The sequence below is a fragment of the Rhinatrema bivittatum genome, chromosome 2 (assembly GCF_901001135.1).
Source record: "Rhinatrema bivittatum chromosome 2, aRhiBiv1.1, whole genome shotgun sequence".
NCBI classification, from domain to species: Eukaryota; Metazoa; Chordata; class Amphibia; order Gymnophiona; family Rhinatrematidae; genus Rhinatrema; species Rhinatrema bivittatum.
The window spans coordinates 663,855,038-663,880,991 of NC_042616.1; the positions used below are offsets into that span (position 1 = coordinate 663,855,038).

Below are 25,954 nucleotides of genomic sequence, written 5' to 3' on the forward strand. Positions count from 1 at the left end.
ATCTCAGGGCAATAAAAGTTGAGAGACCCTGGGATTCAGTTGCTCCCCATTCTCACTAGCTCAGCTATATGGGGCAAGCTGTGGTGCCCTGCTGTTGGCTGCCATGGGAGCAGTCAGAGCCCACTGTTGAAGAAAGCCAGGACCGATATTAGCTTTTTAGCTGTGTGCAGTGCAAGAATATTAGGTGCCCTAGGTAAACCTTATAGATGTATGCCCCCTGCCCCCTCCTCTCACAGCTCTCTACACACAATTAAAAATTATGCATTTATAATAGATTTTACATGAAAAAGGATATTTGAAGTACAGTCTTCTGAGGTTAGAAAAAATCTATGTATATTATATTTATATATACTGCTGTGGTATCAACCAGAAAACCCTGCATAAAAGGAACCCATATGATATTGGGCCTATTGTAAAATATGTTGGGTGTGGGCTTCGCCCTCCAAAAGCCATCAGTAAACAATTAGATATAGTAAACCTCCTATACTAGCACTAATTTCCATCACTCAATCAGTAACAACCCTACTTTTGAAAAAGCAATGTTGAAAATATACCAGACCCTAAAACACCAATATACCTCCTATTAGGAAAACAAAATAAGGTAAGATGCTATAACATCCTACACAGGAACTGAAAACATCAGCGGCATTACACTATAGGTTTTAAAGATGCTAAAGTTTCGATCTGATTGGTCCCTTCCACTTGATGACTGAGCCAACATTTCATCCGGCCCAGCAGCCATCTTTATCTCATTTAACAGCGCTCAGCAGTGTGCTGCTTGGTGTTAATAATTTTAACCTTAGGGATGCTATATACACGATTTGATTGGTTGGGAAATGGCTTCTATGGGTTGGGCTTTGCTTATTTAATTTCTTCTATGAACGGCATTTCAGTAGAGCCAGTGGCCATCTTTAAATGTCCTTTAAGGCAGAGGAGGTATTGCGCTATTATGCTATATATAATAGTATGATAGAGTAGAATTTCGTGGGTTGCATTCTTTGTTTTTAATTGTATTAGGTGTTTTGATCTATTTTTCAGATAAATCATTCCCCTGATGCAGGAGTCATGATGCCGAAACATGGGCCCTTGTCGGTGATCCGGGTATTCCTGTATTTTACACAGCGTTTTAAATGATTATGTTGTTTCAGCTAAGTATTTTTTTTTGTTATAAATTTATTTTTGGGTTTAATAACTGAAGAGGTTTCAAGCCTCTAATGGTTCTTTAATAAAACATTTTTTGGATATATTACTATATTAGTATCTAGATTAGGTTTTTAATAAAACCAGCAAATGAATGAAAATATTAAGCGCATGTTATCTGACACCATTTGTAGCCCATTGCATGGCAAAAGACAGTAGATTGCATTGTAGCACTTGTGAATCTGATGCTGTGTTTTAGAATCTTTTGTGATTATGTATTTAATCTTTTTTATGAAGGAATGAATTATTGGACTTTGAACTTGCTATTTGTTGTTTATGATCACTGTTACTGACATTCTCTCTTTTTTGGGTTTGGATAATGTATTCTACTCCATGTCAGTAATTTAGATTGTTGCAATAATATACAGAAGTGTTTATATATGTACTTCAGCTAGTTAATGGGTTAAATAGCTTCTTTCCTCAGTCTAATGCTATTGCTGACGGAGTGTAATTTGATTTAGTACTGTAATTATAAGCAGAAATAAGACTTGCCCACTCTATTCTGGAACTTGTTCATTTTATTTTCAATTTGTTAAACAGGAATATATCGACACCTGCCTTTACCAGTAAAGTTTTGCTAATTTTCGTTGTTTAAGAAGAGATATTTGTTGCGCGCTACGGCTGCATTGGCACAGCAGCCGGACCTGCTCACCTCACGCAGCCCTCCACGAGCGCTGGCCTTGCCGCCGCTAGCTCCCAGCGTCCGTGGCGTTCTGCAGCTTCTCCCGGGCCTTCAAGGCCCTCTACCTCTCCCGGCTCCTCATGCCGAGGCTCGGCGTCCACGCTGGCGTTGAGTCCGCCCCTAAGTGAGTGCACACTGAACTCCCTGCCATTTAAAGGACCAAGCGCAGGAAAGTCCTCCACGGCGCGCCATAATGACATCACCTGAGCCCTGTATAAAAGACAGGGCTCAGTCTCCTGATCCCTGCCTTGGCAATTGGGTTGACACCATTGGTGTACTAGTATGCCTCCTTGTGTTCCAGTGTTCTCTTGTTCCAGTGTCTCCTTGTTCCAGCGTCTCTCCGTGCCCAGTGTCTCCGTGTGTTCTTTTATCCTTCTCAGGTAGTACATCTTCACACTGACCTCTGCCTGCCTGACCATTCTCCTGTCTGCCGCCTGATACTGACCTCTGCTGCCTGACCATTCTCCTGTCTGCCACCTGGAACTGAACATTGCCTGCCTGTCCATTCTCTTGTCTGCCGCCTGGAACTGACCACTGCCTGCCTGACCATTCTCTTGTCTGCCGCCTGGAACTGACCCTCGCTTGCCTTGACTACGCTCGGACTGACTCTGGTATTGACCCCTGCTTTAGCTGACTACTCCTGGACTGATACTCTGGCTCTGACCCTTATGCTTCACTCGGACACTCTCTTCTGGCTTGCTGTGACTACCAGACCAACCTGCTTGGAAACTAACCTTGGCTTCCACTTGACTAGATCCGCAGGCACTGCCTGCCTCGCCCGGAGCACCTTCCTGAACTATTACCTCCCTGAGGTCTCTGGAGCTTCCAGTTCGAGTCTAGCCCATTCACTCTGCATTAGCCGCGCACCCTCGCTTGTGGTGGGCACACCCCTCCGCTACCTCTCCGGGAGACCACCAGAGGCCCACCTAAGTCCAGGCGGTCCAGGTACCCAAGGGCTCAACCGGCAGAAACCCCGGACTGTTATTGGTGAAGCTCCAGTTAGCCTCTGTCTCCTTGTGTGCTCCGCCTCCTGGTGGCAGGAGCTCTCTGGGTCCGACCAGAGGGCCGTACCAATCCTTAACCAGGCCAAGCATCCACTTCCAGCGCAACAATATTTTCTCTTGTGTGAAATGTGTGATTGGCATTCTGGGATTTGTGGTTTTACTTATTTATTTATTTAACGGTTTTATATACCGACGTTCATCGGAGATATCATATCGGTGTACATTAAACAAAAACATTACGCTGAAGTAGCGTTTGACAATGAATGTGGTGGGTAAACATATAAGAGTCTAAAAAACTAGAAAAATGCAAAGTAATATATAATATTTACAGGATAACTTATCTTGTTTCAGTAATTTAGTATTGAGATTTATTTACATAGGTTCATTATACTGCTTATTTATATTAGTTGAGAACTGTCAGCGATTTTGAAGTAATAGATGATGCACTTTTAAATACATAGGAAGTGATATTTCTGGACTATTGTTTATTTATTTATTTATTTATTTATTTATTTATTTATTTATTTAACATTTTTATATACCGAAATTCATGTAGCTAAGTTACATATCATTTCGGTTTACATTATAACAGTTAACAGGCATATAAGAATGCGGTTACATCGAACAGGTAGGATAACTTGGATCAATGAACTGGGGAGTAAATTACAATGATTACGATGAGGTAATAATATTCTATAACTGAAATGTGGCTAAGTAAATAGGGAGTCCTGTTACAAGGAGCACATTGATGGGCGATTATTGTTATGTATTAAAAGCTTGTTCGAATAGCCAAGTTTTGAGTCTCTTTTTAAAGGTGATTGGGCAAGGTTCCTTCCGGAGTTCTGGAGGTAGAGAGTTTCATTATGCAGAGCCTGCTGTAGATAGAGATCGTTTATTTAGCGAGGTTTTGATAGGTGGGGCAAGGAGAGTGTCTCTATTTAGAAGTTAGATCATCTACAGTAGGAATATACTGCCAGATATTATATTAAACAAACCCATATGTGAGTGATTTTCTTGTCCATTCCAGATAAATTCAGCCTTGTCACTTCTTGCTCGCCCTGCTTCTCTTTAGGCTGTATCTTGTACCAATTATTTTATCTTCTTCTCTTAATTCTTATTCCCTATCCACTATAATATTCCTATTTTTATCAGTGCACTGACATGCCTTAATTTGTTCAGGACCTCTGTACTGTTACTGCTCTAACAGCTTCACACCCTACATGCTGAGACCCTCCCTTTTGTTGAACATTAGACTGCCTTAAGACCTCCCATTCTTTCCATCTCTCCTTCTCTCCTCTCAGACTCCTAGGCTGTAACTGACTTTGTAAATTTAGCTGTACTATATAGCAGACAGATTCTGCTCCTGATTAGGGGGGCCCTCCGCTACTGGAAACCCTCTTTGCAATACAGACTTCATGGAATTGGTCCCTCCAGCCACTCTTGTACTGTCCTGTCCCTCTGAACTTGATCTCTCAGCAGTGCCTGTCAGTCTCTGAGCTGGGTTTAGCAATGATGTAGGTCTCTGCCCCAGACAAATTCTCTGTAGTCTCTAACTGCAAGTTGCCAGATGCGCATCAATACACCTTGCATTTCAGGCCCTGGAAAGTATAAGGCTTGTTCTTACTGGGCTGCTTGCAAGTTATGCTATGGCAGTCTCCCTTTGGAGACATCTTAATCTTTTGTTTTTGACAATCAAATGTTTTTGTCTCTCATCCAGTACTACTCTGTTCTTCCACTGATATCATCAAACTTGCCCACCTTCTTCCTTGATTCTCTGCTCAAGTGGCAGAGTTCTTTGCTCTCACGCATTCCTATCTTTTGTCACAAGACCGGATTGTCCTGATTTACATGGACTCCTGTTATGCCTTTGTACATGATTTTGATATCCCCTGGTGAAATGACAGATTTCTTGATCTCTTTGAATGCCCTCATTAAAAACTCTGCTTTTATTAATACTTTATTGTACTCTGTTTTTTTTCTATTCTTTATAGGTTGCCAGCGAACACCTATGAGTCAAAGGCAATGCCTGAAGGATTCAAAGGCAACGCTTGGAGCAGTTGCCCTGTTTGCGAACTCTTTTCTTCCTTTGCAGGTTCCTGCCCCAGTTCCTAACTGCTTTGTTTGGTTTACAAAAAGATGTTGCTTATGAACATCCAGTGAGGAAAAGACAAGGCTGCATACCCACCCTTGATTGCATTTACTTAAGACCCAATGCACTAGTCCTAATGCACATTCTGTTATACCCTGCCCCTCCTGCTGTATCATACTTGAACAAAAAGGGGGGGGGGGGGGTTATATATGAAAGTTATGTATGAACTTCTCTACACTGGCGCTGTTGTACAATGTGTAAATCAAAGTTGTAGTACCTGCGCAGTTCATAATGTAGGAAAAGGACATTTGAAAGCCTCTAGAAGTGCTTTTGTGAGACAGCAAATAGACTTTATATACATGCCAAAAAGAGTACTACAGTTTGAAATGGTTTTAACTATTCTATGCACAATGACAGTAGTAAAGATATTATTAGGAGATTATTCCCAGGTTTGGTATCTCTGGAGATTTGACTTCATTTCCATTGCACACACAGACCTCATGCTTCAGAACTATCTCTCCTACTTGCCTTGATAAGTAAGGACATGACAAATTGCAAGCATGTATTCACTCCTTATGATATCATTATGGAACATCTATGCCTACGGTTTCCATGCCAAATCACCTGTGGACATTGACTTTGCCCAGGATAAACTGATTTTGCAGTTTGTCCCACAGTTTCCACCAAATCTGACAATGTCAGACGTACAGCCAGGTGAAAGCAAAATTGCTTATCTGTAATTGGTGTTATCCCAGGCCAGCAGGATGTAGTCCTCACATATGGGTGACGTCACTGGACAGAGCCCTATCACGGAAAACTTTCTATCAAAGTTTCTAGAAACTTTTGACTGGCACACTGAGCCCACTGAGCATGCCATGATTTCTCGAGCCACAGGAGTCTCCCTTCAGTTTCGTTTGTAGCAATAAGCAAAGAATAAAATAAAATGTTTCGGACCCAACTCCGTGGGGTGGCGTTTTGTGAGGACTACATCCTGCTGTTCTGGTATAACACCTATTACAGGTAAGCAATTTTGCTTTATCCCAGGACAAGCAGGATGATAGTCCTCACATATGGGTGATTAGCAAGCTACAGGCTGAGTCACCTTTGTTTTGGACCAACAGCGTACAACTTGTGCAACAGGCACAACAACTGGTGTACTGTTGGAAAAAATGAGGCAGCCTGAAATCACAGCAGGTTGGATGTGGAAGGAGTTGGAATTATACTGGAAATAAGTTCTTCAAGACAGATTGTCCAAAGGCTGAATCTTGTCGTCCTTCCTTGTCCAGGCAGTAATGACGTCCAGAACCTATGCTCATGTTTTTACTCATCAATAAGACATTTCTCCCTCCTCCCCCCCTCCACGAACAACCTTTCTTCCCCCTCCCCCCCATTAGCAAACCTCCCTCCCCATGTGCTAGTCTCGCTCTAATAGTGCATACTGCTACTGTTCCTAGTTATGTTATGTTATATTATCCAAGTTGTTCACTCCCTTGTTCATTCTAAGACATATGTTGTCATTGTTTTCTACTTGTTATAATGTAAACCGGAGTGATAGGTAATTCTGTTACCTGAACTTCGGTATAAAAAAAAGTTATAAATAAATAAATAAATAATGAGCTGCAAATGTGTGAAGCGAGCTCTATGTTGCAGCTTTAAAGATGTCAGCAATCAGTACAGAACAATAGTGTGCTACTGAGGTTGCCATTGTTCTAACTGAGTGCGCCCTTACTCGTCCCTGGAGAGAAAGGCCTGCTTTTTCATAGCAGAAGTCTATACAGTCTGCTAGCCAGTTGGAGAGTGTTTACTTGCCCACTGCCATACCCAGTTTGTTTTTGTCAAAAGAAAGAAAGAGCTGGGTGGATTTTCTATAGTGCGATCTAGATAGTACGCTAGCGCACGTTTACAGTCCAAGGTGTGTAAAACTCTTTCGCCCTGGTGAGAGTGAGGTCTTGGATAGAATGTGGGCAAGTTTATAAACTGATTCACGTGGAAATCAGTAATTACCTTGGGAAGGAAATTAGGGTGAGTACGCAGGATCACTCGGTCATGTAGGAACCTGGTATAGGGTGAGTATGTTACAAGTGTTTGTAACTCACTAACTCTTCTAGCAGATGTAATAGCTACTAGGAAGAGAACTTTCCATGTAAGAAATTTAACACCGCAGGAATCTATGGGCTCAAAGGGAGAACACATGAGACTTGCTAGTACTACATTAAGGTCCTATTCTGTGACTGGTGGCCGTAACGGGGGTTTAAGTTGAATTAAACCTCTCATAAACCTACTGACAAAGGGTTGCGCTGATATCCCTTGTGGTAAGCTGAGATAGCACTCAAGTGTACCCTTACTGACAAAGTCTATAGACCAGAGTCTGAAAGGTTCCAGAGATAGTCTAATAAAGATGATGTGGGGCAGGAAAAGGGATCAATACTTTTCTGTGTGCACCATGTGGTGATCCTTTTCCACTTACAACTATAGGATTTTCGTGTGGAAGGCTTTTGTGAAGCTACAAGCACTTGAGAGACATTAGTTGAAAGATTGAGTGATTGCAGGATCAAGCTTTCAACATCCAGGCTATGAGGGATAGGGATTGAAGGTTGGGATGGCACAACCTGCCCTGATCCTGAGTTATGAGAGTGAGTGCTGTGCCCAGGCGAATTGGTTCTCTGATCAAGAGGTCGAGAAGTATGGGAAATCATACTTGTTGAGGCCAGTACGGGGCTATGAGTATCACTGACCCTTTGTCCTGTTGTAGCTTCACTAGTGTTTTGGTTATTAGTAGTATCGGGGGATACGAGTATAGAAGACCCGAGTTCCAGGGGTGAGCAAAGGCATCCTTGGCTAACTGGTTTCTCTGTTTGTGCAGGGAGCAGAATCCGTCCACTTTGTGATTCAGGTCGGATGCAAAGAGGTCCATTGTTGGCTGACCCCAACGTTGGAATATCCTTGTCACTACTAAAGGATCCAGGAACCACTCATGGGGTTGGAACGGACGACTGAGGCAGTCTGCAACTATGTTGTGTATGTCTGCCAGATAAGTAGCCCAAAGAAACATGGAATGTGTCAGGGCCCAGTCCCAAATTTGCACGGCTTCTTGGCAAAGGAGATAAGAACCCATACCTCCCTGTTTGTTCAGGTACCACATGGCAACTGTGTTTGTATTAAAACAATCTTGTGTGAAACGCAATCCTTGAACACATAGAGAGCATAACATACAGAGTGAAGCTCTAGGAAATTGATTTGAAAGGTTGACTTGAGACTCATCCAAGTACCTTGAGTTTGAAGATTGTTGATATGCGCTCCCCAACCTAAGGTGGATGCATCTGTAGTCAAGGTTACTTGAGGAATTGGTTGCTGGAAAGGTAGGCCGGTGAGCAAATTATTCATTTTTGTCCACCAGAGGAGAGATGAACGCAACTGGTGAGTTATTTGAATTGGAGATGACAGTGGTTGAATGGCTTGGATCAACTGTGATCTCAATGTCCATTGCGTTATTCTCATGGCTAATCTGGCCATTGGAGTGATGTGGAGTGTGGAAGCCATGTGGCCTAACAGAGTAAGGAACTGATGGGCTGTAGCCATTTGCTTTGCATGTAGCGATTTCGCTAACTTGGAGAGTGTGTCTGCGCGATCTTTTGGTAGGAAAGCTTTTGACACGGTGATATTCAACTCCGCTCCAATGAATTGTAGAAGATGAGAGGGTAGGAAATGGGATTTTTGGTAATTCAGAAAAAATCCCAGTGAGTGAAGAAGATTGTGAGCTTGAGAGAAGTGAGAGCTCCTTGTCTTGATTGGCTTTTGATGAGCCAGTCGTCTAGATAAGGAAAAACGTGTATGCTTTCTTTGCGTAAATGGGCCGCTGCCACCGCCAGGCACTTTGTGATTACTTGGGGTGCAAAGGCAAGTCCAAATGGCAGGACTCGGTATTGAAAGTGTTGATGACCAGGCAGGCATCAACTGTCTAGGTGAGGGAGGCCTGACTTGAGGGAGGAAGGTTATGGCTATCGGGCCAACTAGGAGAGCTCCTTGCAAGTTGCAGCCCAGGGCTCTGAGTGAGCAATAAGCATTGCATAGCAGCAGTGACTGGTGCTCTACGAATCCTGACATGCCTACTGCTGATTGGCCCCTGGCCTTGCTTGACTGGATTTTACAGTGTCCGGTTAAATTTGTAACCAAACATTGTATAAGTGGCGCAAAACCGGGCTGTCCGGTCTAAAACCTGGCAGTTGGTCACCCTATGCGCACTTTCCTGGCTGATAAATGCAAATTCTCCTCCAATATTTTCTAATAAGATCCTGCCATCAATTTTTACTAAATTCCCTGTACTACTGTAGCTCACACACTCCCAAAACAGCAGAGTTCCACCTCCATGCTTCACAGTAGGAATAGTGTACTTCTCTTCATAGTTTTTATGGCTATGACCATAAAGTTCAATTTTGGGCTCATCAATCCAAATTATTTTGTTCCAGAAGTTTTGAGGGTTCTCTAAGTGCTGTTTGGCGTATAATAAGCGGGCTGTTTTGTGGCAGCAATGGCTTTTTCATGGCAAATCTACCTTGCAGCCCATTTTTGTTCGAGTACCGTTTGTCCTTGTTGTGCATGCTGAAACATCCACACCACTTTGTTTCAGAGAAGCCTGTGTTTCAGTAGAAATTGGTTGTGGGTTTTCTTTGCATCCTGACAAATGTTCCTGCAGTTTCTTTCTTGGTCTACCTGACCATGGTTTGGTTTTAACAGAACCCCAAATTTTTCACTTCTTGATCAGAGTTTGAACAATACTGACTGGCATTTTCAAATCTTTGGCTATCTTTTTATATCCTTTTCCTGATTTATAAAGTTGAAATACTTTTGCTCGCAGAACCTTTGACAGTTCTTTTGCTTTCCCCATGCTTCAGTAGCCACCAAAGTCAATGCAGCCCTGGATAAAATTGCACAAGGGTTTCTCAAGAGCTAAGAAACTCATTGATTATTTATACATGGTCAGTAATTACAATCAAACAAGGTGCAGGTGTGGGATACCTACCCTTCATTGTCATCTCAACCTGTGTGTGTCAACGTGAATGTATATATCAGCCCAAACATTCAAGTGTATGCAAAATTTTGAAATGGACTATTTAATTTTTCCCTTATTGCTGTGGTTTGTTTAATGATTGTGCTATTTTGTGATGCATAATAATTTAATTTTAAACACATTAAAAACAATGGATGTGTTTTGTCTAATCACTCATATTTTCTTAATATGCTGCTCATCTTACAAATTCTGCCAAGAATATATAAAATTATGAGCATAACTGTATATTTTTTACAAACACAAACCTTGGGTAATATTACAACAAGCCATTTACACACACAAATAGCTTTGAAAATTCACCCTGTAATGATGACTGGATTATTTAGCCAGAAGGGAAGATCCCTGTTCGACTCACTTAGATTTTAATAAAATGAGAGATTATGCAGCACTGCTGTTTTACCAGGAAATTATTAGCAATTATTTTCATAGCAGAAATATCAACTCAGTTTCTGCATTCTTATAGCTAGAACAAAAATATTGAGATGTTAGGTCAAAATTGTAAACCCCGTCTGATCTCCAAGAACTTTCCCATAGGCTGGGTTATCAAATTCTGTTCTTAAATCACAATAAGATCCCTGAAATGAGGAGGGGTATAAAATGGCAAATATCTGCTACAATATTTCTATGATTAGTGTAATATTTTTCAAACTAAATGGTTCATTCTTACCAATTTCCAATGAATCGAGGATCACTCTGGTCAATATAGACAGTAGTTCTGGGATCTACATAGAAACCAATAAGGACTCCGCCTAACAAATATCCTGCAGCAGGACCAAGTGCTCCCATGACATACATGATTGCTGAGGAAATACAACAGAAAAACAAACAAAAAGGATTTTTTTTTAAAAGGCATATAAAAATATTTTATTATTCAGACCACACAGTTACCCTTTGAACTAAATAAAAACATAACAAGGACATGAAGAAAACTAACAACAGCATATCTACTACATATTTCATATCTTTTAAAATAATATAAAAAATATATAGGTTGATATTGAAAAGGCTTTAGCTAGTTAACTCAGAAGTTAGCCAGCTTAACGAATATTTGGGAACATGTCCGGCTAAATTCTAGCTGACTAATAAGTTAGGAGGCTAGAATTTAGCCAGATACGTTAGGGCATAACTGGGAGGAATTGTTAGCTGGCTAAGTTAACTGGCTAAATAGGATATTCAGAATTAGCTGGATGACTCAGCTAGCTAAGTCTGGTCAGGTCAAAGAGCTGTCCTAAAGTTAGCTGGCTATACTTAGATGGCTAACTAGTTAAGAAAACCATCCATATTCAATATTGTGGCTGTACTATTGAATATACCTCCAAAATTAGCCGGATAAGTTTTAGAGATGTGAATTGGAACCGGAATCGGTTCCGATTCTAGTTCCCATGCCATTTTTAAAGATGGCACCGGCCGTCCATTACTCCTACTATATGACAGGGGCCAGCCAATGGCACGGATACCCTGTCACATAGTAAGGGCAAAGGGCCATCGGTGCCATTTTGATTAGTGGCAGCCGACGGCCCGAGAGCGGGAGATTGCTCCCGGGACCCCCACTGGACCACCAGATACTTTAGAAAAGTTTGGGGGGGGGGGTTGGGAGGGTGGGGGAAGCTAAGGGATCTGGTTTAAAGGGTTGGGGTGGGTTTAGGGGTTGTTTTTGTGTGCCGTTTTTCCCGACCTCCCCCAAAATGAAAAGAGAACCCCACGAACAATTTCGTGGGGTTTTCCTATCAGTTTTGGGGAGCCCACGATTTCTGACGACATTGAAAATATCGTACGATATTTTCAATTGTCAGAAAAACGATTCACATCCCTAATAAGTTTATCTAGCTAACTTTTCTATCCAGACTGAATTTAGACCTAAAGGATTTCCCATTCAGAAAGGTATGCCAACTGGTGTTCTTTAGGGACTGTGGTATATGATCTGCAATACAGAATCTCAGTGAACTACTTTCCCAGTTAGAGCATATTTAAATTTCATGCTAAGAAAGAGCTATTATTATCACTTCTCCAAGGTATTATTTTATAAAATCTGTGAGGGAGATACAGAAAATAATGTCTTAAACATAAAAACAGAATATGAAAGCAACTAAGGACCATAAGGCCCATCCAGTTTACTTAAGTTTGGAATGTCAAAGAATAGAATTGATTTTTTCTCTGAATGTAAACACGTGCATTGGGGGTTCTTTCCCCCGCAGCTGATGATATCAACTAACTAGCAAGTACAGCAGACAAAGAATGAAAACATTTGCTCCCTGAACACACTAAAAAACTGGTTTCAAACAAAAGATGGGGTGCAGCAGGTTTCCAATCTCTCCTTAATTAATAATAAGGGGGTTATTCACAAGATACTAGAGAACTTTGAAAATTACTGTACAATAACTTTCCATTTTTCTCAACAGTGTCAGCTCAGGATACATTCAGGAGATATTTTGTGAAGGTACCTGGTATTGCCTTAGAGGAAGTTTATCCTGTTAATTAATATATATTATCTCCGATAAGAAAGAAAAGATGAGGGAAGTGGAGGAACTCAGGAAGTTGGCAATGCTTTTTGGAGAGGTAGAACAGTTCACAAAGGTCTTTTGCAAGCTGCCCTACTCAACATGCAACACAGCCCATAATATGTCTATGTTGCACCTGATTTCTGTTTGTAGAAATAACTTGTGAACTACTGTTACAATAATTGCACATTTTGCAAATTATTTCAAAACAGCACACAACACATTTTTATTGCATGATAAACACTGAAATTGGCATTTATCAAATGCAAACATGTCAATCCCCGTATCTCAACAGGCTAGGAACAGGAGTCCTTGTTGACTCCTCACTCTCCTTATGTCCTCATTTTAATGCATTAATTCAGTTATTTTATTACAAAATGCAAATGTTATGCTCAGTTAAACCTTTTTTCAGTACTACTGAGTTTCAAACTCAGGCATTAATCATCTCCCCATTAGATTACTGCAACGCCTTGTTTCTAGGATTACTAGCCTGTTCACTTAGGAGCAGATTTTTAAAAAGTACGCCCGCGCGTACTTTTGTTCGCGCGACCGGTGCAAACAACAATACGCCGGATTTTAATAGATATGCACGTAGCCGTGCGTATCTTTTAAAATCCGGGATCGGCACGTGCAAGGCTGCGCAAAATCGGCAGCCTGCGCGCGCCGAGCCGCGCAGGCTGCCTATGTTCCCTCCGAGGCCGCTCCGAAATCGAAGCGGCCTCGGAGGGAACTTTCCTTCCACCCCCCCCCGCACCTTCCCCTCCCTTCCCCTACCTAACCCACCCCCTCAGCCCTATCTAAACCCCCCTACCTTTGTTTGAAAAGTTACGCCTGCCGAAGGCAGGTATAACTCGTGCGCGCCGGTCCAGCCGCCGGCGCGCGAAACCCCAGCCCAGGAGCAGTTTCGGAGGCCTTGGCCATGCCCCCGAAATGCCCCGGGCCGGAACCATGCCCGCGGCCTCGCCCCCAGATGACGCACCGCCGTGACACGCCTCCGACACTCCCCCCCGAGGAAAGTCCCGGGACTTACGCGCATCCCGGGGCTTGCGCACGCCGCCAAGCCTATTCAACATAGGCTTAGCGCGCGCAGGGGGAGCTTGGGGCAGGTTTTCGGGGGGGGTACGCATGTATCTTAAGTTAGCTAGCTAAACGAATATTTGGGAAATAAGCTAATAAGTTAGGAGGCTAGAATTCAGCCAGATAAGTTAGGGGCAAAACTGGGAGGAGTTGTTAGCTGGCTAACTTAACTGGCAAACTCAGATATTCAGAGTTAGCTGGTTGACTTAGCCAGCTAAGTCTGGTCAGGTCAAAGAGCTGTCCTAAAGTTAGCTGACTAACTAGTTAAAATAACTGGCTATATTTAATAGTGTAGCTGCACTACTGTATATACCTCCAAAATTAGCCGGATAAGTTTATCCAGCTAACTTTGCTATCCAGACTGTGTCTGAATATAGACCTCAAGGATTTCCCCTTGCTGCTTTGCTTCTGCTGTTCAGAGGCATCACCTGATATGCCCTCTACGTTCATCATCTCAAAACTTTCTGGAGGTGCCATCCCTCAGATTAACTGAACTTTCGACAATTTGGGGAAGAATGTTTAGCACAGCTGCTTCTATGCTTTGGAATGAGCTACCAGAAGGGTTAAGAGCAGAAATTGAATTACTCTGGTTAAGGAAGCTTTTTTTTAAATTTATTTATTTATGCAATTTTACATATTATAGACAGCATTTAGACATGTCATTGAAAAGGCTATATATAATAGGAAATCATACAAACTTAAAATATCTTCATTCGCTAACTAAACTAATTATATATGCCATTTATAAAGAATCTAAAGATCCTAGATACAATATATAATCTGGAGCAATTTAAGGAAAAATAACAATATTACCTGGGGTATAAATGCATTTTTTTCCATTTATCTATGACCAATCTAGGCAGGTTTATTTGGTAATTTAGCTTCTAGGAATTTTTTAAGCTCCGAGGGTTCCAGAAACACATACCTTTCACTTAAAAATTTTACTACACATTTACAGGGAAAATAGACTATCATCTGGGCTCCCAAACGTTTTACTTCGGGACCCATCTGTAGAAAATTTTTCCTTCTTAATTGAGTGCTTCGTGTAATGTCTGGATACATCCATATTTTTTCTTTTAGATACAGTTTATCTCGATTTTTCAAAAATAATTTCAAGATGTTGCCTCTATCTTCCATTTTTTGAAACCTTACACACAACGTGCCCCTTGAATCTATTTGTTCTCCCATTGTTTCCTCTAAAAAATTTGTAAGGTTTTCTAACTGCATTGATTGATTAATAGAATCTGCATTTACCTTCTTTTTAGTTTCGATAAAAAAGATTTTTTTCTATCAATGGGATTCTTTCCTGAGAAAGCTGTAAATTTTCTTTCAAGAATTTCTTAAACTGTTCCATTGGCGAGATACATTTTACAGAAGGAAAATTCAAAATCCTAACATTATTATATCGCAGATTATTTTCTATTAATTCTATTCTTCTTGAATTAGCTGTTTCACCTTTTATTAATCCTATCTGGACTTGCTGTATCTGATTTATTACTTTTTCAGAATTTTCAATTCTCTCTGAATGTTTCTTTATCCTATCTTCAATTATTTTCCCTTGAACTTGAACTTCAGACATTTTAGTTTCTAAGTTATTCATTGAAACTTTCAAATCCATTAGCACTCCCATTATATTTTCTAAAGTGACCGCCTGTTTATCTTTCCCCTCAGAGCTTCCCTTCCTAGATAAAACCTTGCCAGGTTGCGGGCTGTTATCCATTCTCAAAATTGGAATAACAGCCCCTCTTTTAACGCTATTCGGTGTTGATGTTGAGGGGCTTTGGGGTATACAATCCCCCCCACTGCTCTTTCCTCCTTCAGCCAGAGGGGAATCCCCAAAACCACCTCTTTTAACACTAACATCATCTCCCAGATCCCCCCCCGAAGTTTGACGACAAAACCACATCTTTGGTAGGGATTGTCGTCTCCGGATTTGAGGTGTGTGTCAGGTTAGGCGGTTCTGGAGTCATAGGTGCACCGGGGCTTAATGAAATCTGATTTTGATCCTGGGGTGACTGAACCTGCTCCTGGTCAGCCATCAAGTCAGATATACCTCCCGGTGAGATAGCATTTAATGTTTTGAGGAAGTTTTCAATCAATGGTTGGGAGAGGGCAGTATTAGGACCAGTCGGGGTCTCTGGGCGAAGTCTGCCCTTTCTCTTAGTATGCGGCATATTGTTTTGGGAAAAAACTTCAAAATTCCTTCAAAACACCCAGGTGGTAAAACTGGGATCTCCTAGGAAGCTTTTAAAGACTCATCTGTTCGCCCTTGCCTTCCCACTAAGTTATGCAGTATTTACAACAAAGCTGTAGAATAACGGAAGCAATGATAATGTTTTTGATGTTTGACTCTGTGCTAACTGTTAAATTGAGTGTCTTATTGTAATCCATTAAGACTTGTAGATTAGCGGAATAGAAATTATGTTAAATAAATAAATGTAATCACTAAAATTACAATCAGCAAAAAAATTACCTTCAAGGTCAGTAATCTGAATTCACAAAAGTTGAGGCACTTGAAAGGGACTTTCATCAACTGAGTCCTACGGAGGTAATTTTAAAACGAGTTGCACGAGTAAATGTAACATACTATCACTTATATGTGAAAATCCTATGGACAATTCTATGAATTTTCAAAAGCCAACTTACAAGGATAAAGAGCATTTACACATGTAAACCCCAATTTTAAGCGAGTACATTTTGGGTTTGTGGACCTTTCAGCCAGCTTCAGAGCAGTTGGAACTACCAAGGGGAGGCCCTTGGAAGGTGCTTGTAGCTGGTAGGTGGTGCAGGACCAGGAGACCACACTGAACCTTTACTTTTACCAGCCCTCGTTCCCCGCAGGTTGAGCCTGGGCCGGCAGGACCTGAGCGAAGGCTTCTTGGTGGAGGGAGTCCAATAAACAGTCCAAGTCTGGGCTGGCAGAGATCTGGAAGAACAGAGACGGTCCAAGAGTCGAAGCAGACACCAGTGTAGCTATTCGATAAACCAGGCCATGAGTCGGGGCAGGCTGAAGCAAGCAGGAACTCGAAAACACACCAGAAGTCGGGATGAGCAGAGACAGGAGAAACAATATACCCAGTCGGATCAGTACCACGGAGACAATCTAAAGACAAGGGCTGGAAGTAGAGTGAGGACCACAGGAGCAGGAACATAAGAAGTGGAACTGGTTCTGAAGCAGGATCAAGCAGGAGCTGTAACGGATACATGAACTGGCAACTGGCACTCACAGATGCTGACCTGTTGCCAAGGCAATGCAGGGAAGCCTGAAGTGGCTTTAAATAAGCCTCTGCTGGTGATGTCAGATTCCAAGGGGTGGAGCCCCCAGCAGAGTTCAGCGGTGTCTCCCTCATGGAGAGGACACCGTGGCAAAGCCCCAGCGCGGCCTGATCCGGCGTGCTGAAGACAGCGGGGAGCACCAGTGAGCAGGGGTAAGGGAAAGGAGGCCTGATCACGGATGCCCGCAGCCGGGTTTCACAACAGTATCCTCCCTCTTACACCCCCTCCCGGGGGCCCTGGTTTGCCTGGATGATCGTGATGGAGGAGAGATTTATCTAAAATATTGGAGGCAGGTTCCCAAGTATTCTCCTCTGGACCAAAGCACTCCCATGAGAGCAGGTATTCCCACTGACTGTGATGGAACCTGACATCCAGAATGTCTCGTACTTGGTATATGGGATCTTCATCAGCAACTGCATATATAGGTTCAGGTGGTTTGCAGTGAAATGTGGAGAGTACTAGTGGTTTTAGCAGCGAGACATGAAATACATTATTTATCTTCAAGCTTGACGGTAATCACAAGCGTTTCATGATGACAAAGGGTCCTATGTATTTGGCAGCCAAATGCATGGAAGGAAGCCGGAGACAAATGTGCCGAGTGCTCGCCCAGACTCAATCTCCAGAATTGAAGAGTGGAGCCTTGCGACAATGGCGATCCACGCCTTTTTTCGCGGCATCCGCTGCACGTCGCAAATTGGTAAAAACTTGGCTTTTAGACAGGCATTTGGTGAATAAAACACTTTTGGACTGGTTAGAATTTTATAATTTCTGTTGATTTAGACAAAGAATTTAAGCTTTAGCTTGACCTTTAGGTTTTTTTTGTGCTTTGAATTTTCCTGTTTTTGTGGGTTGCATAAAATTTGGCCTGCTTTATTTAAAATGTTTGTATTTGTTGTTTAATTATTATATTATTGCTGTATTGTATTGTTATCTTTTGTTATTGACTGTATATCTCATGTGGTGTATTTTTTGGTTGCAATCCACCAGGAGCGACAGTGAAATACTAGTAGACTAGGAATCAAAATAAATAAATAAATAAATAAAAACAGTCATATAGCAGTAAGAAATATATAAAATAGTCATTCACAATGGATGTTACCAGAGTCTCTTGCTTTCAGGTACAAAGCCTTTGCTCTGGACAGGTGATTTCTTGGGGTTAATTCAATTCATTAAAACCTGGGTGAGTGATCTTTAATTAAGATAATTGTGTCATATAGTAGTGGATTTTCGGAGGAGGTTATATCCAGTGAAAGTCAGCAATGGGACGATTGGATGCTTTTAAACAAAAAACTAATTAGGTCGGATCTACATGGTATAACGTTTATAAAGAACATTAAACAGCAGATTATACCAAGAGGACTGAGAATACAAAAGGCACTAATGCTGTTTTCAGACGATCAAGAATTTGTCAGCTTATGGTCATCCATATTAAACAAATGCTCGATGGATCTGTTGCTTTTGATTTTAAATTGAGTCAAAAGACACATTGATGAAGTTAAAGCACAGATCAAGGAAGTCCAAATAGCCATTCATACATTACCAAACTTTGATGAGAAGTTGAAGGAATTTAAAGCAACATTGGAACAATTCTGCAGTGCTATTAAAGAGACCAAAATTAAGAAATTCAAGAGAGACCAGCATGATTATTCCACAAACAAAGTTTATTTATGGATGGAGAATAAAAGCAAAGACAGGGGTAAAAAAGTTCATTTTGAATTTTCATCGGGGGAGAGTTCTAGTGGGTCGGATGATTATGAAGAACAAGAAAGGGGATATGAAGAACAGACCTGAGAAAAACGTTTTTTAGAGGATGAAAGCCGACAGTCGCTCAGCAGCGCATGATTCGGAGAGAGGTATATTTAAAGGATACTAATGATGCATTAGAATTAGGGCATCCCGACAGTGAGGTTCCAATAATTAGAAAAGTAGTCCAAGTGCCTGTAACTAAAAACTCACCTGAGCTAAAAAATTCTAACTTATCCCTTTCAATTAAAAAGCAGAATAAAAATACAAACAAAAAACAAACTTTGAAATGTTTGTATGCTAATGCCAGAAGTCTAAGAAGTAAGATGGGAGAATTAGAATGTATAGCAGTAAATGATGACATAGACTTAATTGGCATCTCGGAGACATGGTGGAAAGAGGATAACCAATGGGACAGTGCTATACCGGGGTACAAATTATATCGCAATGACAGAGAGGAGCAGTCGGGAGGTGTGGCGCTTTATGTCCGGGATGGCATAGAGTCCAACAGGATAAACATCCTGCATGAGACTAAATACAAAATTGAATCTTTATGAGTAGAAATCCCTTGTGTGTCAGGGAAGAATACAGTGATAGGGGTATACTACCGTCCACCTGGTCAAGATGGTGAGATGGACAGTGAAATGCTAAGAGAAATTAGGGAAGCTAACCAAATTGGTAGTGCAGTAATAATGGGAGACTTCAATTACCCCAATATAGACTGGGTAAATGTATCATCGGGTCAAGCTAGAGAGATAACGTTCCTGGATGGAATAAATGATAGCTTTATGGAGCAATTGGTTCAGGAACCGACGAGAGAGGGAGCAATTTTAGATCTAATTCTCAGTGGAGCACAGGACTTGGTGAGAGAGGTAACGGTGGTGGGGCCGCTTGGCAATAGTGATCATAATATGATCAAATTTGATTTAATGACTGGAAAAGGAACAGTGTGCAAATCCAAGGCTCTCGTGCTAAACTTTCAAAAGGGAAACTTTGATAAAATGAGAAAAATTGTTAGAAAAAAACTGAAAGGAGCAGCTACAAAAGTAAAAAATGTCCAAGAGGTGTGGTCATTGTTAAAAAATACCATTCTAGAAGCACAGTCCAGATGTATTCCACACATTAAGAAAGGTGGAAAGAAGGCAAAACGATTACCGGCATGGTTAAAAGGGGAGGTGAAAGAAGCTATTTTAGCCAAAAGATCTTCATTCAAAAATTGGAAGAAGGATGCAACAGAAGAAAATAGGATAAAGCATAAACATTGGCAAGTTAAATGTAAGACATTGATAAGACAGGCTAAGAGAGAATTTGAAAAGAAGTTGGCTGTAGAGGCAAAAACTCACAGTAAAAATTTTTAAATATATCCGAAGCAGAAAGCCTGTGAGGGAGTCAGTTGGACCGTTAGATGATCGAGGGGTTAAAGGGGCACTTAGAGAAGATAAGGCCATCGCGGAAAGATTAAATGATTTCTTTGCTTCGGTGTTTACTGAAGAGGATGTTGGGGAGGTACCCGTAATGGAGAAGGTTTTCATGGGTAATGATTCAGATGGACTGAATCAAATCACGGTGAACCTAGAAGATGTGGTAGGCCTGATTGACAAACTGAAGAGTAGTAAATCACCTGGACCGGATGGTATACACCCCAGAGTTCTGAAGGAACTAAAAAATGAAATTTCAGACCTATTTGTAAAAATTTGTAACTTATCATTAAAATCATCCATTGCACCTGAAGACTGGAGGATAGCAAATGTAACCCCAATATTTAAAAAGGGCTCCAGGGACGATCCGGGAAACTACAGACCGGTTAGCCTGACTTCAGTGCCAGGAAAAATAGTGGAAAGTGTTCTAAACATCAAAATCACAGAACATATAGAAAGACATGGTTTAATGGAACAAAGTCAGCATGGCTTTACCCAGGGCAAGTCTTGCCTCACAAATCTGCTTCACTTTTTTGAAGGAGTTAATAAACATGTGGATAAAGGTGAACCGGTAGATATAGTATACTTGGATTTTCAGAAGGCGTTTGACAAAGTTCCTCATGAGAGGCTTCTAGGAAAAGTAAAAAGTCATGGGATAGGTGGCGATGTCCTTTCGTGGATTGCAAACTGGCTAAAAGACAGGAAACAGAGAGTAGGATTAAATGGGCAATTTTCTCAGTGGAAGGGAGTGGACAGTGGAGTGCCTCAGGGATCTGTATTGGGACCCTTACTGTTCAATATATTTATAAATGATCTGGAAAGAAATACTACGAGTGAGATAATCAAATTTGCAGATGACACAAAATTGTTCAGAGTAGTTAAATCACAAGCAGATTGTGATAAATTGCAGGAAGACCTTGTGAGACTGGAAAATTGGGCATCCAAATGGCAGATGAAATTTAATGTGGATAAGTGCATGGTGATGCATATAGGGAAAAATAACCCATGCTATAATTACACAATGTTGGGTTCCATATTAGGTGCTACAACCCAAGAAAGAGATCTAGGTGTCATAGTGGATAACACATTGAAATCGTCGATGCAGTGTGCTGCGGCAGTCAAAAAAGCAAACAGAATGTTGGGAATTATTAGAAAGGGAATGGTGAATAAAACGGAAAATGTCATAATGCCTCTGTATCGCTCCATGGTGAGACCGCACCTTGAATACTGTGTACAATTCTGGTCGCCCCATCTCAAAAAAGATATAATTGCGATGGAGAAGGTACAGAGAAGGGCTACCAAAATGATAAGGGGAATGGAACAACTCCCCTATGAGGAAAGACTAAAGAGGTTAGGACTTTTCAGCTTTGAGAAGAGACGACTGAGGGGGGATATGATAGAGGTGTTTAAAATCATGAGAGGTCTAGAACGGGTAGATGTGAATCGGTTATTTACTCTTTCGGATAGTAGAAAGACTAGGGGGCACTCCATGAAGTTAGCATGGGGCACATTTAAAACTAATCGCAGAAAGTTCTTTTTTACTCAATGCACAATTAAACTCTGGAATTTGTTGCCAGAGAATGTGGTTCGTGCAGTTAGTATAGCTGTGTTTAAAAAAGGATTGGATAAGTTCTTGGAGGAGAAGTCCATTACCTGCTATTAAGTTCACTTAGAGAATAGCCACTGCCATTAGCAATGGTTACATGGAATAGACTTAGTTTTTGGGTACTTGCCAGGTTCTTATGGCCTGGATTGGCCACTGTTGGAAACAGGATGCTGGGCTTGATGGACCCTTGGTCTGACCCAGTATGGCATTTTCTTATGTTCTAAAGCAGACACAGAGGGGGTAACACAAGAAAAACAAGACAAAAATTTCAAGGGACAAATCGAACATCGGAACGTGCAACCAGATTACAGAGCGTCAAGGGACATCAGCAATAATTAACTTGTCCTCAGTGCCGTTGTCTGAGGTACAACAGTAAGTGTTAAACAACGGACTTTCATTCGTTCCTACCACATACCATGATTCCTTTGAGTGCCGTATAGCCATTTACAGGCTCATAAGAAAATTAAATTTGAGATTTTTTTTCCAGAATAATCCCTGATATGTCAATTGTTAAGCCTAAATCACGATGGAACACCCCCCCCCCCCCTCCCCGGGACCTATGGATCCACATGTGAAAACATTTTTACAGCTAGTGTTAAATGATATTCAGTCTTTTGAACTATAAAAAAAAACCTTGGGTGCACCAGAATTTCACCAACGAACAAAGGCAAGTGTTGAAAACATTAGGTGAGATAGACCAGGTGGTGATAAAACCTGCCGACAAAGATGATGCCATCGTCGTGCAGGATCGAGAGAAATACGAGAAAGCATTGACAGAGCATTTAACTCAAACAGGATATTATAGTGTCATCGATCAGGATCCTACCAAACATTGAAGACCAACAATAAACAACTCATTGAATTGGCACATTATTTAACCACGAAAGAGAAGACTTTTTTGGTGCAAAGTGAACCTAGGGTACCAGTGATATACGCTGTACCAAAGATTCATAAAAACCTGATAGATCCACCAATTAGGCCCTTAGAATTCTTGAACGGGTCTATATTGGAACCTCCAGCAGTATTTGTGGATCGTTACCTCCAGCCACTGGTGGTAAGAAAACCATCGTATTTAAAAGACACTATTAATTTTTTGAATAGACTTAAGGAGGTTAATGTAATAGAGGGATCCACACTATTGGTTACGATGGACATTCAATCGTTATATACTCAAATACCCCAGCAGGCAGCATTGGAAGTGGTAGCTAATGAAATATTACATTACAGTGGGTCTAGAAGAATACCAGAAGAATTTCTCATTAAACTTACAAAACTGGTTCTATTCAGCAACTACTTTGTATTTAAAGAAAATATATATCATCAAGACCACGGCATCCCAATGGGATCATCGTTGGCACCGGCCGTTGCCAATTTATATGTGGCAGATTTTGAGGCAATATTCATATATACATCAGAATGGTGGAAATATATTGAACATTGGTTCAGATTCATCAATGACTTTTTTGTGTGGCAAGGCACAGAGGAGCAACTGAGCATTTTTATGAGCTGGATTAACACATTGCATGTTCACTTGAAATTTACACATACGCAGAGTAGAGGGTGTATAGCCTACTTAAATGTATTAATTACAATTACAGGTGAAGTACTGTATACTACAGTCAATAGGAAACCCACAGATTGAAACAACCTGTTACGTTACGAGAGACACCATCCAGTAGGATTTAAACGAGGGTTACCAGTATCCCAATTTTTTCAGATACGCTGCATCTCTACTACTCTCACTCAATTTAAACATCAGGCAGACCTATTGAGCCGCAGGTTCCTGGAGAGAGGTTACTCTAGAAGTGTGGCCAGATATAGTGACAGAGAGACTATTCTACAGTACAAACCAAAGAATAGAACAGATTGGTGTGTGTATTTCCACAAAGCACTTCTATGCCAGCGATTATAGAATCTATAAAAAGGCATTGGCATATACTAGCATTGCACGGCATCTTTGAAGAAGAGCCATTAATAGCCACCAGGAGAGAATAGAACATCCGGGATAATGTGGTTCATGCCCAAACCAGAGACACTATAAAACATACAGTGGTGACACATAGGAAATGTGGTAAAAGTATAGCTTGTCATACGACCATAGAAGGGGCGACATGGACAAATCCAGAGTCGGGGTACATAGTACATAGAAACAAGGATACAGACTGTACTATTAAATCAGTCGTATATGCTATTATATGCCCCTGTCCAAAGGTATATGTGGGCCGGACCAGCAGAGCGATAAGATCAAGGATCACTGAACACCGGTCCCGATTAAATACGGCTACGATGACGGCATCAATAGTTCCCCACTGTATTGAACAAAGCCACACATTTGATCAGTTAAGATGGACAGTTTTGGAGAAAAACCAGTGAGTCGAAATTTATTGAACCACCGGGAACAAGCTTGGATCTTCAAATTAAATACAGAACAACCGGTAGGATTGAACGATCAACTCAATTGGATGTCTCTAACATGATGAACTGCGATAGGTTAGGTTAGCATACCCAGGTGACTTTAAAAAGGTTAGGAGTGAAGTATTGGAAGAGAACCATCAGATTGGCGTGGGGAGGAGGCTTTCAGGCACCGGATGAGCAACAATAGCGGATTTGCTTGAAACAGAGTTTTTAAAAAATGTTTAAAAGAAATAATTCCTGAGGAAGGCATCATGCCGAAACTTGTACAAGTCGACATCGTTACCATTCAATATCTTGGACTCTCAGAATATTATATTTTCAAGAGGAGGAAACAACTTAACAAGCCAAGTAAAAAAGAAAAAAGAAAAAATATTTAAAAAAACATGTTTTATTGACGGGGATAATAATCAGGAGGCGAGAGCACACTAGTAAAATTAAAAAGTAATAAAAGAAATTAGTTACTACTATCAAACAAATTTTATTGCCATATTCTTCAATAAAAAATACTTTGTTAGTAAATGGAGGTAGGGGGAGGTGAGTTAATGATTAAAAAATCAAAGTGCTAAGAGGCAACATGGAGAGTGCCCGATTAGTAAAATATGAAACCACCACCCTTCCTCACAAGAATTAAATGGTTACAAATATTTGGTACAAAAAAAAATATAAAATATAGAATAAGGCAATAACATTTGATTAAGGAGATATATATATATAGGGATGGACCCAAAAAGCAAAGCGGAAGCCAATCCAGTTGGCTGTATAGTAGTAAAAACAAAAAGAATTGGTAGATGGAAGCGCCCTTTATTTAGTGATGCCCAACTCTGGCTGAGTTTCGCTTTTTCTCATAGAGCTGCCTCAGGGGCAATTAAATAGGACAGGGCTGATAATTGCAGGGCAATTGTCACAAAGGGTATGCAAGCTCATAAAAAACCTGTGAAGAGCTCAATTTGTATTGTATCTGCAGTCATCTATATCGATCGAATCGAGGTATGCGGTGGATACCGTCAACCAGCAACATTTGCATAGATCTATGCTCTTCACAGGTTTTTGATGAGCTTGCATAACCTTTGTGACAATTGCCCTGCAATTATCAGCCCTGCCCTATTTAATTGCCCCTGAGGCAGCTCTATGAGAAAGAGCGAAACTCGGCCAGAGTTGGGCATCACTAAATAAAGGGCGTTTCCATCTACCGATTCTTTTTGTTTTTACTGATATATATATATATACCAGGTGATTTCTTGGGGTTAGTTCAACTGGTAAAATTGGAAGCATCGATTGGGGGGTTAACTACTGTAGTCATGGACACTAAATGTCTCCAGGACAGTTCCAGTAAAATAATGATCCAAGAAACAAAGTTAAAGAATTTAGAATCTTGAGTGGATTTGCTGGTTCAGGTACAGAAACAACTGGTACAATCTGAAATAATATCTTCTAAGAAGATAGAGAATATTGAGAACGGGATACCGTCTCTCAACCTGAGAGTCCTTAATTTTCCTGTTGTTAAGAAGACTGCTCTGATAGAATTATTCCGGAATTATGTGTCCCAGAATATCAAGGTTCCTTTTTCTGCAATGCCCATTCTAACTAAGGCATACTATTTGCCTCAAGCTCAATATAAAGATGTTCCCAGAAACGATACGCCTTTGGAGTCGTCATTAAATCTAACTAACCTACTCCAAGATTCACTTACAATGGAGATTAAACAGCGGGGAACTTTACTGGTGACATTCGCTTTTCCAGCAGATCGTAATACTACTTTGTGTTTTTTCTTGCGTAATCATACAATGCTGTTCTCTGGTCAGAAGCTCTGGATGTATCCAGATTTAACCAATGTCATACAATTTCGTCGTAAGAAGTTTCTTGCTATTCATTCAGAAG

General features: G+C 41.0%; 1 protein-coding gene across 1 annotated transcript in view; it reads right to left on the bottom strand.

The window, feature by feature from the left end:
- The window catches only part of SLCO5A1 (solute carrier organic anion transporter family member 5A1), a 261,323-nt gene that overhangs the window by 125,308 nt on the left and 110,061 nt on the right, over positions 1–25,954 (bottom strand). Inside the window, exon 3 of the mRNA XM_029591445.1 lies at positions 10,711–10,843. Within this exon, the coding sequence (XP_029447305.1) occupies positions 10,711–10,843 (133 nt within the window). The remainder of the gene's footprint in view (positions 1–10,710; positions 10,844–25,954) is intronic.